General features: G+C 46.0%; 1 protein-coding gene across 4 annotated transcripts; it reads right to left on the bottom strand.

Moving 5' to 3' along the window:
• Nucleotides 1-856: 856 nt before the first annotated feature.
• Nucleotides 857-16698, bottom strand: USP11 (ubiquitin specific peptidase 11). Of its 4 annotated transcripts, XR_010727803.1 has the most exons (22): nt 16490-16698; nt 10099-10208; nt 9797-9927; nt 9375-9492; nt 8872-9017; nt 8689-8750; nt 8468-8567; nt 7895-8068; nt 7630-7788; nt 7029-7253; nt 6805-6888; nt 6603-6697; nt 5477-5683; nt 4416-4468; nt 3983-4228; nt 3830-3900; nt 3503-3615; nt 2441-2590; nt 2238-2353; nt 1984-2072; nt 1430-1900; nt 857-1316 (listed from the first exon to the last, which is right to left on the bottom strand). XR_010727803.1 is itself a non-coding variant. In XM_066248930.1 (21 exons), exons 1-21 carry the CDS (start codon nt 16633-16635, stop codon nt 1754-1756), a joined length of 2742 nt encoding a protein of 913 aa, XP_066105027.1. In that variant the 5' UTR covers nt 16636-16698; the 3' UTR covers nt 857-1753. The 4 variants fall into 4 exon arrangements, 3 of the variants coding, with proteins under 3 accessions (XP_066105027.1, XP_066105028.1, XP_066105029.1); XM_066248930.1 differs by having other exon boundaries at nt 857-1900; XM_066248931.1 differs by having other exon boundaries at nt 857-1900; nt 3983-4225.
• Nucleotides 16699-16904: the final 206 nt, after the last annotated feature.

Raw genomic sequence — 16904 nt, 5'->3', positions numbered from 1 at the left:
ACACTACTAAACGCCTGTGAGGTGGTCTGGATGGTATCTTTATGCCCAGAAACCACACATCTGCCCACGTGGATGCCTGTCTGTTCCAGGTGCACCTTTCCCCATTGGTTGTAGTGCGGGTTATGTCCACAGACATTTCCACCCTGCCCTGGCCAGGTGGCTCAGTTGGTTAGAGGATCACCCAGATACACCAAGGTTGTGGGTTTGATCCCCAGTCAGAGAACATGCAAGAACCAGCCAATGAACGTGTTTAAGTGGAACAGCTGGTGAACACACAGTACAGTGTACAGATGACATGCTGCAGAATTAACTTGAAACCTGATTTTCTTAACCAGTGTCACCCCAATAAAGCCAATAAAATGGGGAAAAACCCAGAAAAAATAAAATCAAGACAATATTTCCAGTACTGTAGGCTTTCTCATGACCTGTATTTGAACTTGTTCCCATAGATAACATTTCTATTCCTGACCTTTATGTAATAGAATAAAAAAATATACTTTTGCTGTAAAACAAAAAAGGTAGAAAAACAAATTGAGGTTTCTTTCTCCACCCCCTCCTCTCTCTCTAAAAATCAATCAATAAAAATAATAAAACCATAAAAAATATATAAAATAAAAAAAAATTTCATCCTGGGCTGAGGTCAAGTGGCCCCTACTATAACTGATGAGGTGTGCTTACCCTTACCTCCTGAAAACTGTTCTGTGAGAGTGTTGTGAGGACCGAGCCAGTGTGTGTGAAATGCTGGAGCACAGGGGCATGCACTGGTGTGGGACTTGTGTTGGGTGTGCAAATGGTGCTTCAAAAGCACTCAGAACAGCATCTGGCGCACAGCTGACAATAAATAAGCACGCAGTGGTACTACACACGTAGCATTTAATTAGGGCACATGACCACATAGGCATACAATCAGTAAGTACGTGAACAAGAAAACAAATCCCACACGGCCAAGGACCACACTGGCACTTTATATATACACAGCGGAAGGTACAGGTCTCAATAAGAAAATACACTCTGTGTTCAGGTGTATCCCACCACCACCGCCTCTGGTCACCCAGATTGAGGACAGAGGAAAGGGAACAACCATAAATACAGGATTGAAGAGGAGGTTAATGATCTAAGAGGCAAACACAGGCAGGGACACACTGCTGGGAGACACAACCCCTTCTTCCCCAGGAAAAGAGCAATAGGGTGGCACAAGAGAACAGTAACTAACCCCTTCTTCCCCAGGAAAAGAGCAATAGGGTGGCACAAGAGAACAGTAACTAACCCCTTCTTCCCCAGGAAAAGAGCAATAGGGCGGCACAAGAGAACAGTAACTAACCCCTTCTTCCCCAGGAAAAGAGCAATAGGGCGGCACAAGAGAACAGTAACTAACCCCTTCTTCCCCAGGAAAAGAGCAATAGGGTGGCACAAGAGAACAGTAACTAACCCCTTCTTCCCCAGGAAAAGAGCAATAGGGTGGCACAAGAGAACAGTAAACCCCTTCTTCCCCAGGAAAAGAGCAATAGGGCAGCACAAGAGAACAGTAACTAACCCCTTCCTTCCCCAGGAAAAGAGCAATAGGGCAGCACAAGAGAACAGTAACCCCTTCTTCCCCAGGAAAAGAGCAATATGGCGGCACAAGAGAACAGTAGCCACAACTAAGCCTGTGATGCCTGGTATGGGACACCTACCACGGGTAAGAGGCCAGGAGTAGAGAGGGTAAGGAACAGAGTACAGATAACTTTCTTTCTTGTGGCAGGGCCAGGGCTGCTTAGTTTATATCCATTGACTCAGGTTTGGGTGGGGAATCGCTGGCAGGAGATGCTGGAGGGTCAGAAGGGCCCGGTTGGGGCTTGGGCTGCATGCGATGACGCACCACATCCTGGCGTTGATAGAAGAGAACGTAGGCTGCCTTAGACTGCAGGGAAAGGACAGGAGTCAGTGTGGATCAGAGCAGGGGTATGGCTGGGAGAAAGGGAGAAGAGAGGACAAAAGTCTCACCTCAATCTGATTCTCAGTCACAGGTGAGACGCTGTTGTCATCAAAGTAGTGCCATTGCCCACTGTCCTTGTTGCAGGCAAATGTTGTGTCTGGAAGAGAAGGGGAGTTGTCCTCACCCACCCTCTGGCCCCTAAGAAATGTCTAGGTTCACTCCCTCACTCCTCCCACCCTGATAACCTCACTACTGGCTCACAGATCTGTTCACCCCTTGGGATATCCTGACCCCCCCCCCAGGGCACGCCCCCGCCACATACAGTGTCCATCACGCAGGCCCCCATAATGGTTGGACACTGCGATGAGATCATATTTGTACAGCTCTGGGGCTGCCTCGTTCTGCGGCTTGATGACAAACTCGGAGAAGTCCAGGTCCCTGTGGGTGGGGGGAGGGTTAATACCAGCATGTCCCTCCCCACTCCCTGCCTTCTCCACCCCCAGTGGGCCTCCCTGGGCTCCAGACCGAATAGGGAACTCCACAAGGGTGTCCAGCTTCTCGCGGGAGAACTTGGTGTAGGAGAAGCGCTTCAGGTGGATGATGAGTGTCTCAGGCAGTGACCACAGGTCCAGTTTCTTGGTGGCCAGCTGGTGCCGCTTGCAGGAGGGGCAGTACCTACAGACAGAGCCCGAGTCAGTACACACTTTCTGGGCATGCTATGCACCAGATGGCCTTTGCGGGCTATGTCCACTCCAGAGATGCTCTTATTTCTAGCCTGTTGTTACTCTCGCTTGCTTCACATGTCACTCATCAAGGGCTCATCAACTGCCTTCTCTATATGATTTATACTAGTGCGTTTCTGTTTGGTTTCTGATCCATGAGACGGCGCTCATCTTGTTGCAGAGCCTGCCTCTGGCCCTCTTGTTCTCTCTTCCTATTCCACTCACTCGCCAGGTACTCACTGTCTGCACTGCTAAATCCTTTGGCACTACTCAGTATTTCTGTTCCCTTTCTGCTCTATGGAGATGTGGAGACCGGCTGTTTTTTGAGACTGGCTTCATCTTTTTGGCTCTCCCTTTTGTTTTGTTTATTCTGCAAGGGATCTACTGAGCACCTACTGCATACCCCACACTATTACAATCAGTAGGAAGAGACACACAGTGAACTTAAAAGTCTTCACTCTCAAGGGGGTTTACTCTAACAGAGAAGACAAATAATGACACAAGGGGATCTAGGATGTGACATCAAGTGGTGTTCCTGAGCTAGAAAGAGTTAACGCTCAGCCAGGAAGAAAAGAACACTGGGAGACTGGGAGATAATGGATGGAGGGGACATGGCAGTAAGCGAACTCTCTGATAAGGTGACATCTGACTGAAAACCTGAGCAAACTGAAGGAGTCCTGTCTAGAACAGAGGAAGAGCACTCCTGGGAGAAAAAACAGCCCAGGCAAAGGTTCTGAGGTGGGAACATGGCTGGGTGTTGGTGGCCAGAGTGACGGGAAGGGGAAAAGCAGGCATATTTAGGGGTAGCAGGGACTTGGGCAGGTGGTCCCACCCAACTAGAGCCCCAGAGGTCCCGGTCCCTCACCAGGGGTTTTCCTTCTCCAGGGTCTCCACAGTGGTGAAGAGCTCAATGCACTCCTGCAGTTTCACGGGAGCCTTCTTCAGCACATACCTAACGCACTCGTGCTTGACGTAGCCCTAGGGGGAGGGAAAGGGGCGCCACCGGCGTGGGCAGATAAAAGGGAGTGGGGTGGAAGACACACATGGCAGAGTATGGTTAAGAGCAGGACTCTGACGCCCTGGGAACTCTGTGGTCACAGCTTGGAGGACTGGGGGGGGGGGATGGGTGAAGTAGTTGAGGGGACACAGCTACAAGTGCTCCCCCACCCCACATCCCTGGTACCACGTTTACCTCAGCCTCCACATCATCATAGTAACGCTTTTTCATCTCTGGCTCCCAGTCGATGGCAATATATGGCTGGGCTGGGGGTGAGGGAGATGGTCATAGGCCCTGCTTTCAAAAGTGTCCCCGCCCCCAACCCTGACTCACAACTAGAGGAGATACCTTGAGTATCCTCGTTCAAGTTTGAGCGGTCACTGGTCCCGTTGGAGTTCACTGTCTGCAGGGTGAACAGGTGCTTGCGCCGTGCCCTCTGGGGCCAGTTAGATGGTCCAGGAGAGTTGTCCGCAGAGGCCCGGCTCCCGCCAGCGACTCCAGAGCTTGGCCCAGCCTGCTCTTGTCCAGGATCTTGGGCGCTGCCTGCAGCTCCATTTCCAGACTTGGGGATACCCTTCTTACCCTGTGAATCTGCTAGGGCAGAGGAGAATGCCACAGATGGGTCTACGTAACCTCCAGGGGATAAATGGCAATTTCCACGCAGGTGGACCCTGTGGGGGGTCAGTTATCCTGAACTCCCATCCCCAATCTTCCTTCCAGCCACTGGACCACTTGTACAGACTCTCATCCTTATCTATCCTTCCGCCTTCTTCTTCCTTACCTTTCTCATCACCATCATCCTCGTCATCCGAGCTGGGTTTGGTCACATAGCGTCTATGGAAAGAATAGTGGAGAGTCTCAGGAGGGGCAAAGGGCAGGAGAGCAGAGCCCAGGCTCTACTCGCTTGTGATGGAAAGCCACTGTTAAGCCACTACACCAACACTTGTTCACGAGGAGCCTGGAAGGTCTCAGGAGCTAACACTGAAGCACATGAAGAGTGGCCTGACAATGCAGGCCGTGTGCCAGAGATAAGGAATGTGGATCTTTAGGAGGATAAGCCACTGGCACACAGACAATCTGCTGTAAACTTCATCATGGAAGGCCTCCAAGGAGTGGATTTGTAAGTGGAATGTGGGGGAGGGGTTAAACCAGACAGCAAGTACCTGTTATGCCGAGCTCAGTAAGGACTCTGGATTTTAAACCCAACGAAAATCTATTGGTAGAAACAAATAATCAAGCCTCTTTCAGGAGGAGACAATAAATATAATATGAAGTTGTTTGACCCTCGCTGGCTGGCTCAGCAGTAGTGTCGCCCAGCGTGTGGATGTCCTGGATTTGATTCCTTGTCAGGGCACACAGGAGAAGCAACCATCTGCTTGCTTCTTCACCCCTCTCCCTTCTCTCTCTTTTCCTCCAAAAGCCATGGCTCGGTTGGAGCAAGTTGGCCCCAGGCACTGAGTATGGCTCCGTGGCCTCACCTCAGGTGCTAAAATAGCTTGGTTGCCAAGCAACGGAGCAACAGCCCCAGATGGGCAGAGTATCGCCCCACAGGGAGCTTGCCGGGTAGACCCCGGTCAGGCGCATGCAGGAGTCTGTTTCCCCATTTCTCACTAAAAAAAATTTTTTTAAAAGATAAAATTGTATTTTACCTTTTTGTTCAACTCTTGAGTCCCTGCCACCGAAGAGAGACGGTGGCCAAGTTAAAGGAAGAAAACCTCTGTTCCTCTCTGGTCATATGAAGTTTGAGCCGCTTTGCGGTCATGGAAGAGAGGTGGTAGCCAAGCAGCTAGACACCCAGGTTTGAGTTCAGATGCTACCCCATCCCCTAAAGGATAGACTCACGAGAGGCGGTACAGCAGGATGTGATACAGGGCATCCCAGGAGAGCCGGTCTCGGGGCACTGACACCAGCAGTGGGTGTCCAAAGAGCATCAGGCCATAGTAGGAGTTGTTGTAGTCCCGGGCAGGAGTACGCTCCCGCAGGTAGATAGGGAGCACCACATCCTCCTTAGTGTTCTCAGTGATAGAAGACCTTCCAGACACCTCATATCTGCAGGGGTGGACATCCAGTCATGCCCGATCAGAATACCCAAGACTCTTGCACTCTGACCCAGCTGCTCCACACACTCACCCATCACAATCTGAATGTATTTTTAAAAGAGTCTGAAGAATCACCCAGTATTTTGTGCTTTGCAAACTGTTAGATAATTCAAATGGCCTGTTGTTTATGTGATGTTTAATCTTACAATGTACTCTGATGTTATCAAACTGCTGAGGGGGTGAACAAAAACTTTTAATGAGCAAGACATTTAAAACCTCTTTCTTGCCCTGGCCGGGTAGCTTGGTTGATTAGTGCATCATCCTGATAGGTGCCACGGCTGCAGGTTTGATCCATGGTCAGGGCACACACAAAAATCAACCAGTGAATGCACAAATAAGTGGAGCAACAAACTGATGTTTCTCTCCCTTCATCTTTCTCTAAAAATTAATAAATAAGTTAAAAACCATTTTCTTTCTGGAAAACACTGCTTGGTTTACAAAGAACTTTTACACTCATGAAGTACTTTCTATTTTAGTTACCCCCCAATTTTTTTTTTTACCCCAAAGATTTTAATGTTGTTTTCAATGCTCTCATGTTTAGAAAGTATGTTAGTGTTCCTTATTTCAAAACCTGCTTTGGTGTTTGAGGACTGCAATATGAGAAAGGCGTGTAGGTCAGTGTTTGGTACAAAGGAGGTGCTCAGTAAATGCCGAGTAAAATAAAGAAGAAACAAGAGCCGCCCCTCACACAACGAGGAAGAGGATACCCTTATTAGGATCTGTTACCGCAACCCACTGCTGGTCCCAAAGGCACACGGCTGAAGCCCTGCCCAGGGCAGGCGCCCTGTCAATCAGACTAGGAGGTGAGAGGGAAAGTGGTGAAAGGGTGTTCCTGAGGAACTCTAATCCCCCCCGGTCCCCTCACTCACATAAAGATATCATCTCGATCCAAGATGGTACTCAGAGACTCCTCCAGCTGGTAGATCTTATAGAAGCGATGACTGAAGACATCAGCCACCATCATCTGTAAACAGGATGCCAAGAGGGGGCTGGTCAGTCTATAGTGTCCCCACAGGCCCTCCAGCTGCCCTGCCCCTGAATCCCACCCTCCTTCCATCCACAGAGCCTCACCCTTTCTGGAGAGATACCAGTGTGTTTGGCCAGGGCCACACACAAATCTGAAATCTTGCCTTTCTTGGGGACCACGAGCCGGTGCTAAGGGAGAAATAGTGTCCACAAAAGAGCAGAAGGGCATGCAATGAGTTAGTGCAAGAACCTTGAGGCATGGCAGATTAACCAAAACAGCTCTGACTACACATCCTTCGTTATGTCCCCACGACCCCATTCCCCCATACCTGCTCTGGCTTGCGGCGGGGGTCCATAGAGACAAAGAAGACCTCCATGACCCTCTTGTTGTTGACAGGCAGTGGGACACTAAGGTAGCAGAACGGGTCGAAGGTCACCGACACATTGCCACAATCAGGGCACACCAACGTGGACTTGAATAATCCATGGAAAGTGTCCACAATCACAGAGTCGTTCCGCCGTTTGTGGTTCTGCCAGGCCTCCTGAGCGACCTCCTGTTGACAGTGTTCATGGTGGGTGGGGGGGCTCACTGGGGGAAGGGGGAGCCATGGTTTGGGGCAGATGTGCGTGGGGTGAAAGTTAAGGGTAGGGCCACTGTCAAGTTCAGAGGTAGTTTTATAGCCAGGGCTGTCTGGGCACTGCATTGTCAGGGCTGGGGTTTATTCTGGGCAGCAGACTGGGTGGGGGTTAACTCTGGTTGGCTGTAGGGGTAGCTGTGGTGTTGGACCCAAGGTTAGGACTGAGGGTCAAGTTGAGGTTGGGGATGGGGGAGGGTGTGGGATATCCTAGGGAAACCAGTGGATCCCTGAGGGAGAGGACCTGGTGGCTTTAGTGGGGCTCTCAGTATGGGGGTCTTTCTGAGGCACCTACATGATCAGGCCGCCCAGCAGCATCACACAGCTCCACATATTCCTTCTTCTTGACACGATTGAGGTCCTCATGCAGCCCATCCAGGAGGAATGATAGCAGCTCCTGGGAATCATGCTGCTGGTAGCCCAGAAACTGGGATGCAAAGTGGCCAACCTTGGTCTAAGAAGATGGGCAGGGCCAACAGAGCAAGAGAGAGTTAGGAGAGGCAAGTGAAGTGTTGGGGGTGGGGTGGGGTGGTATAGGGGAGCCCAGGGCCGAGTCACACCTTGAACACATTGGGCACGATGGAGCGGTGGTGGCCAGACCAGGCCTGCTTCACCAGGTCCGCATAGGCCTCTGCGATCTCACCCTTCATGCCCAGCGGGTTGCAGAAGTTAAGCTCCTCCAGATAGCGGTTTTTGAGGAAGTACTCAGTGAGCTGTGGCACGTTACTGAGACACTGCAGGGGCAAGGCCAGGGGAATGAGGGAGAGGAGAGGAGAGGAGAGGAGAGGAGAGGAGAGGAGAGGAGAGGAGAGAGAGGTGAGCAAGGTGAAGACCAAGAAAAGGAAGTGAGGAGGAAGGGGGAAGAAAGAGTGAAGGGTCAGGGGGAAAGAAAGGGTGCAGGGAGTAGGAAGAGAAGATGGCAGTATTACAAGAGAAAGAAGAATGTAGTGACAAGAGGAAGAAGAAAAGGGAAAACAGGGGGCCAATGGAAGAGAAGCAATTGATGTTTGAAGAAGGGATGTGAACACATGAAGTCAGACCTGTGACCCTTACCCTGAAGAACCGCTAGCTCTGTCCTCAATGCCCACTACTTGAAGTCTACCTCTGTGCCAGACGTAGCCCTAATGTCCCACCTGCAGGGCCGAGTTCATGAAGCATGTGTTCCCCAGGTTGGTGAGACCACAGATGCCTGGCTGGCCCCGGAAGCGCTCACCCTCCTTCGATGTGCCGCTCCTAGGGTGGATAAGAAACTATAAGCTGAGGGCCTACTACATGCAGGGAATCTATGCTCACAGGCTCCATTGTACTGCCTACTGTGGGACCCCACTCTGGACCAGACACCCCAAGGGCTTACGCATTGCGTGGCTGTTTGCTAGGCCAAGTGCCATCCTTGCTTCGGGTCTCCATGACGACCAACTGGTTGGAGGAAGAGAAAGAAAAACGGGAAAGGCATTCGTGGAGGGCCTATGGACATCTAGCCATCACCTCCCACCATCTGAGCCCTGCGAGGGAGCAGAAAAGACCTCCTGGCTCTCACCTGCCCAGACTTGAGAGCAGCGTCAAGCACTGTGACACGTGTGTTGCAGAATCTCTCAAAGGTGCCTTCTGCGTTCCTGACCCAAAGACGTGCCTCTTCCTGGGGGCTCACCAGAAACTGCTCTCGAGCGGTGCGTAAAACCGTGGCTGTGAAAAGAGAAGGAACACATTTAAGGTTGTTCTGGGACCCGAATAATCAACCCATCTTGGCACCAGACCTTGCGTTACCCCCACAGACCTTGTACACGTGGTCAATACATTCTGTCCCTAATCAATCTCCCAATGGTCAAACCACACTCAGGACTTGAGACCCCCAGGAAATACCCTCTGCCATACCAGCTATGCCACCTGAATGCAGCTCACATACCCTCGGGACCTCTCAGGGCCTCTGCTCTACCTGACCAAGCCCTTCTCAGTCTGCCACAGCCAAACCACATGCACTCTTAGGTACCAAGCTAGGATCCATCGCTGGGAACCCCAACTTTCTGTGACCCTTAGACTCACCAATAGAATCGGTTTGGCTGAATTGAGCAGTGTGGGGTGTTTCCATATCACTGTGCTGGACAAGCAGCAGTTCTACTGGGTACACCTCAACCTTACAGACGCCACGCAGATCCACGACCTGGCAGGATGGAAGAGTACACACACAAATGTACCCACACAGCACACACACAGACACAGCACCATGACCTCTGAGATCAGAGGAGCAGAGGCACAGGTGAACACACACAGGGGACACACCAAGATACCTACCTGTACAAAGACGTAAGAGGGGAGAGAGGCATGCAGGCACAGATGCAGCTACACAACACACGTGGTAATACATGTACACACACGGGTCTGTACCCATCCTGGGTCTATTAGGCCTTCCCCCTACCCCACTCCACACAGAATCTACCTCCCAGCACCCTCTCCATGCACTGTACCTTGCGTTCAATGGGCGGCTGGCCATGCTTTAAACCGTACCAGCTGACCAGGTAATGCCAAGCAGCCGCTGGGAGCAGCACATAGTCCTCACCTTCCTTCAGTCCCTTCTTGAGGTGCCAGTTTACCTCGTCTGTGGGGAGCAGGGGGAGGTGGCAGGGGAAGAACCGGGGGAGGAAAGTGATGAGTCATCTGGTCATCTCACTAATGACGTAACACAGGGAAGGGGCTATGATCATTTATAGTGATAAAAGGGAAAAGAATCCCAGGGCTAGGCTGATGTGCGGAGGCAGAGGCCAAGTACCTTCAAAGAGCTTAGTATTACTGACACAGCCAGGGAAGGTGTTAGAATCCTTGTCTCCTCCCCGCACATACACTTCCCACTGTTTGTACCAGTGCTGCTCCACAAGGAACCTAGACCAGAGAGATAACAGGGGTGTCACATGGTGATGTGGAGGTTAGTTTTTACCACCTCCCAAGGGTATTAGACTAAAAGTATCAACACCTTATAAGTTAAGATGACAAGTTTCATGTATCCCTAAAACTGATAATGTTCTGTCAATTATATCTCAATTTTTAAAATTCCTCCCAGAATTTAAAACAAAAACACAAATTTCAGCATCACATAAAAATGAATTAGAATCAAGTTATTTGGTGAAACTCAGATTTGGATAGATTATCTAACTTCTTAGGATTTGAGAGCAGATGTGTTCAATAAAGGGGGGACCCACAATCAGTGCTGAAAAACATGAGGTTATATTATAAAATAAACAAAAGTTCCCTTGTATTAGATTATGGTTTAACAGTTAAATTAGGCTCAAAATATGTTCTTTGCAGCTGCTTTTAGGCTTTAGCCACTTGTTAAGTGTGCAGTATTTGTAATAAGACATAAATGGGGGCAAAAATCTTCAGCTACAGAATAGTAAATTCTTAAAATCTCAGAAACAAAAAAAAAATTTCAAATGCTAAAAGGATGAAAGATTTTCCTTCAAAGACTGCATATCGCCATTTACCATCATTTTCATATTTAGAATTTATTTTGGTTTTATAGTAAAATTCTGATCTTATTATAGTGACTAGCTCACTTATTTAAAAATTGTGGTATACTCTAGTTTCTCTTCAGATCGTATAAATCTTTTCATCTTTAAAAAAAAAAAACCCCACAAAACTGGTTGCCTGACCAGGTGGTTGTGCACATATGAGAAGCAATCAATGAACAACTGAAGTGTCACAACTATAAGTTGATGCTTCTCATCTCTCTCCCTTAAAAAAAATATTGTGGTAAAAAACAACTAATATGAAAGTCACCATCTGAACTATTTTTAGATACACAGTCCCATCAGCTCTCTTTTAAAGGAGAAATTTTTACACGCAATACAAGTTTAAACAGGATTGATGAAATGTTCCTTTGTAAAATGTCCTGAGACATTCTCAAGTCCTGAAAATACCTGAAATATATTAAGTGCAAAATAAATGTTAACGGTTACTGTTCAATCCCAGGGCTTCAACATAAAAAGCTCATAGCAATAGACACACAATCCCTGCTACCCCACCCAACCTGCTCAGCTACGGAATTTCTGACATATAAAAGGCTATTCCAAATATTTATAGCTTTAAATATTTTTTAAAAAACACAAAAGTGATGAAAAATATATAATATTGTACTGGTTAGTTTTCTAGCAATTTAACCCTATAAAAGGGATTCTTTAAAATGGCCACTTTCCTTTGCTTATAGTTTATAAAAGGATTGGGGGTGTGTGTGGAGGAATAGAAAAACCTTGGAATAGTCACAAGTTGTCACCAGAATAGACAAATATTTCTGGTTTTTTGTTTTTGATTTTTTGGCCTCACCGATCTCCACAGACCCTGCACTTCATTTATGCCAAAGACACACACCCTCTCCCACCTGAGGGCTCCTGCCACAAATCTCTCATAGCTCATCTAGAAGACCCCCTCACTTACCCTTCATCCCCTCCCCATCGTGGTTTCCATGCCTGTATTAACAGTCAATGAGGTTAATTTATTCAGTTAAGCTTATTTATTGTTCATGGGACTTTCAATGCAAAAGGAAGCATTGCTCAACATTTTTTAAAAAAGCAGATTTTCAAGGAGAATTAACATTAAAATCACTCTTTATAGCGCTAAGCAAAACCACCAGACTTGGCTACAACCTCAATCTCTAAAGGCTTCATCGAGACTGAAGTTTCACATAAATTACTACCACGTTTAGTTCATTCAAAGACACAAATTTTTATAATTTTCTGTAATCGAGATGTCTCACAATCTGTCAGCCCAGGTGGCTGTCACACAGAGTTGTCATTGTTTAAAAAGAATTTGCGTTGTTATACTTACTTCTAGGTATTATCTTTTGGGGATGCGACCATAAATGGTATTTTATATTTTAATTTTCTAATTTCTTATTGCTAGTATATAGAAATACAACTAATCTTGCTGAAGTCACTAATGTTTATTTGTGCTTCTTCAAATTTGTTAAAATGCTATGAAATACGTATGTATAGAATTATGTTACCAAACAATATTCTCTGTCCTCCAGTTTTCTCTAGTATCTAGAGAAAAGAATATTGGTTATGTTGGTCAAGATAATTTACATAATGGGTTAATTATATTAGATACAATAATTAAAAAGAAATAGATAAATGGATATAAATTAAGATATATGATTAACTTGTTCAAATGGCAAATGTAATACTACATTGTTCTGAGTTTAGTTATATTATCTATATAGCCTAAATACATATATAAAGGCATACAAATAAAAACCTTTACTGTAAATTGTTACAGGAATCTACCAAAAGAGGACAATTAGAATTTAGGCCTTTTTCTATAAAATGGTCACATTAATTTATGCTCAGATTAGAAGTTCCTTTCTTGTTATCAAATTATCATTAACCCTTGATGCTTTCTGCCATCCTCTCAAGTCATTCTAAAAAATATCTTAACGCATTTTAAGAGATTCCTTGTTTTTTTTTTTAAAAAAAACTCCTAAAAAATCTTTGCTGTTTACCATTATGTTTTTACAAAGTTGACTGTAATATTTTGCCTTCGCTTCTACTTATTATATCTTGTCTTTTCTAACAACTATTCTTGATTTGTTCTTCCCAAATTCAGAATAACACTGTTAAAATGGTATTTTATGCCTAAACAATGTCTGGGAGATAAAGATTTGCTCCTTTACAAAAGGTATGACAATAGGCACAATTAGGTTTATCTAAAAATCCTCCAAATTTTACTTAATTTAATAAAAATTCCTTTTTTAAAGCTTAATATTTTTTAAAAATGACAAAACGCAGTTTATCTTCCTAGTTTAATTATACTTACATATATAATTGCATATGCTAATATAAGTATCTTTCAATAACTACATACTTTCCAAGCTAAAAGCATACTCATGTTCAAGCAACGAAGACTGGTATAGTGGCTGTCTAGCAAACCATATCCCCCTCAAGGATTCCAGATTCACAAACCCTTTTCCCTTTTGGTTCATGAAAAGTCTGAACAAGCACCAGGGGTACTAACTTAATTACAAAAGATTTAGATCTAGTTATCAAGGCATATCCTACCCGTGTAAGAGATATAGCAGCAACTACCAACCAAACGTGAAAATTTTAGTTGATTTATAGTTTTAGGGTATTCATTAAATTAATGGTTCCCTTATGCTGTGCAGCTTTCTCCATTGATAGAATAATCAACATTTCTATGCTAATCTTAATCTTCACTGAACACTGTTGCTTTCCCTTAATATCAGTATCTGTTCTATAACACTGAATCTGACCATCCTCTTCCTTTACCTGAACAAAGAACCCCATGCTTGCTTACCTGTTAGGAAACTACCCACTACCCTGGCACAGACCTATTGATTCCCTCCTTTTCCTGATTAAATTACAGAAAAAAAATTTGCCAAGGAAACTATACTATCACAGATCTGAATTTACTCTTAAATATAAGTTTCTCTTAGAAATTACATCAGTTCAGATGGCCAAATTAATTCATTGCCCTTAACCATACCTGCCAGCTGACAAAAGACAGAAGATACAAATATTAACAGTAATATGGGTTTTATGATTTGGGATAGTTCATGACTTTGAGATGCTTTATAAACACATTTCCTGACCACTGCAGCAAACCCCTAGAAAATGGACGGTAAATGTAGGAATCTTGAGACGCTTTGCTCTTACCTAAAGAGGTAAGTAGGAAAAAAGTTAAGAAAAAACACTTCATGATATTAACCACAATAGCAGATATAAATTAACTGGCTTCAATAGTGAACCAACATTTGTGGGTAGTTTTTTTTATTGACAGAACATAATTTTTTTAATTCACATAACATGTAATTAACCACTTAAAAGCGAATACAATGCATTTTTTACATTCAGTGTTGTGCGACCATCTCTATCTTATTCCAAAACATTTTCAACACCCTCTGAAAGGAAACCCTGAACACCTCCAAAGAGCTATAAAAACGTTCTAGTTATTGTTTATGCTCTGGATGGATGGAGGCTTTTCCTTGCTGGAAAACTATAGCGTAACGGTTTTTTGTTTTTTAAAATGCTCGGTTTCGTACTCTCGATTTAAGGAATCTCGACTTGGTTTTTCCAATAATAGGAATGTATATTTCACCGAGTATCATGATGGAAAAACTGTGTAAGACCAGCAAACCTCCCTGTAAAGGCCATCAGGTGAGAGCCCGCTTGCGGCGTTCAAAAAACAACAGCACGAGTCCAATATGGCGGGATGGAGAAAGTGAGGGGGAGGGGAATCAAGAGGAGATCGAGCTGAGAAGAAATCAAAGCTCGGCGGGACCACTCTCCAAACATAAAGCCTCGCAAGTCATTCTAAGAATTTTAGCTTTACACTGCATGAGATGGGAAGCTGTTAAAACATTCTGATATGGATGGACATAAATGATGCTTTTAAAAGAATTACTGCGTACAGAATCAGAAAAATAGTACCTTAGCAGTGGAGAAACCAGTGATCAATGACGTCACCAATGACAGCACGTGGACACCACATACTACCTGATCCGAGGCACACGGTGTGCATCCATTATTTCACAAATATCCTCCATAAAATGAAAGCTAAGACCACAAATACTACTTATGAATGCATACACTGGTGAAAAAACATTAACTGGTTTAAAAATTCGGGATAACAGTTCCCCGCGGCGCAGGGAGGGGGGATTTTCATCTGATAGGAGCACAGGAAGGATTTCTTAAGGTATCAGTCTGAATTTTAACCTGCGTGTCGAATTCACAAATTTCTTTTATTGTTCTTCAAGTGTTTTACTTTGAAATACTCAGAATAATTGCAAAAAGAACACAAAGATTTACCGTATGCCCTTCATGCAGATATCTCAAATTGAACATTTTACCCATTTGCTCGATCATTGTTTAAGTACGTTTTTATCTATCCTATTTTTTCCGACCATCTGAGAGTAAGATAGTTTCTTTACCCCTAAATATTTACGTATGTACTTTCACTATGATTTTCTCTTCCGTAACCATAATACAGTTAGAGCAAGAAATTAGCACTATTAATATCTAATCTACACTCCAAGTCAAATTTCACCCATTTTCCCATTCACATCTTTTACAGTAAAAGAGAAAAAATTTATTTTGAGGGGGAAAAGCCTGATTTAATTTTATTTGTTCTGCTCCAGGATCCAAATCCAGGGTCACACGTTGCATTTAGTCATCATGACTCGCTAAACCCCCCATTAGTTTCTTCTACCTGGAATAGTTAAATCTTTTGTCTTTCCGCCCTTGAAATTTTTGAATACCATGGGCCATTTTATTTTTTATAAAATAAACGTTTTGTGTAATTTGTTTAGAGCTTACGTATTTCACAATTTAAAAAACAAGATGCAGCTCGGCGAGAAAGAAAACAAACCCAGAAACAGTGCATTGCAAGCATTGGTTAGCAATGAAATCAGTAAAACAAGCCGATTTATGAAGATACCCATTGACATTTTTTAAAAATAGCTTTTTTTTCCTGATGACAAGAACAATACAGAATACAGAAAATAAAAGAAACATCGAAAACCCCTCCCGTGCCAATCACCTGCACTTTCTCCAGTCCTGGGAAGAAGGTCTCCGCCAGAGGCAAAAACCTCGGCGCGTCACAAACTTTGCACATCCGAAGACGCCATTTTCCGTCTCACCGGCATCACCTCCCCCGTGCAGCAGTTTTTCCTCGGGCTCAGAGCACGCCCCTTTCTACATCACGAGCCTGATTCCCAGGCGCGGGCTCCTTATCCCCGCCCACAGCCCTCGGGCTTGCATTTCGCTACTGCGCCTCACCTCCTCCTCAGGCGTCGCGGAGCAACCGCAACCGCCACTAACAGCGTGTGCTCACAAAGCCACACCCCCCACCTCCCACTGCGAAGACGGACTCCTTTCCAGAACATTAGTGCTACCACGCAGGCCCGGGCCCCCCTCACGACCGTTTCTTCTCAGACCCTGCTCCCAGTCTCCATAACAAACCGCATCTAGTTCTCAGACACCAGGCTCCACCACACAGACCGACTCTTTCCCAGACCGGTCGATTCTCTCACAAGCACTTCCCCGCCCCCATCATTCTCCACTGCAGATCTACAGACCTCGGCGCCACGTCCCCCACCATCGCCAGCACCCCCCACTGTTCCCTCTGCCGAGGCTCCGTTCTCAGCCCTGCCTCACCAGCTTTCGCCGGCTCGCAATGGACGTTTTCGCCCATCCTCGCCATTCTCAATCTGGCGACGCTGGCTCTCGAGGGCCGGCATAGCTTCCCGCTGTGGCTCTCCGGCCTCCACCTCAGCCAGCGGATTCCCTACGACCGCCGCCATCGCCGCTCGCCTGCTTCTGCAGCCCCCGCAGTAAGAGCGAGGAAGAGGCCCCTTATATATGCCACTTCCGGATGCTGGGGCCGGAAACGGAAAAGGACCCCCAAACAGCGGAGGTTCTAGCACCATCTTGGAAATGGGCCCCGTGGTGGGATGCGTCAAAGGCTAGGCGGCACTGGACCGCAGGCTGTGATCTCTGCGACCAATAAGCAGGGCAAAACCTCCAGTTGGGAGCTAAGAAAGACAAAGGTGTCTCGTGGGATTCTAACGCC

The sequence above is a fragment of the Saccopteryx bilineata genome, chromosome X, assembly GCF_036850765.1.
Source record: "Saccopteryx bilineata isolate mSacBil1 chromosome X, mSacBil1_pri_phased_curated, whole genome shotgun sequence".
Taxonomy (NCBI): domain Eukaryota; kingdom Metazoa; phylum Chordata; class Mammalia; order Chiroptera; family Emballonuridae; genus Saccopteryx; species Saccopteryx bilineata.
The sequence above is the reverse complement of the archived record's forward strand: the minus strand, read 5'-3'. Positions and strand labels throughout refer to the sequence as shown.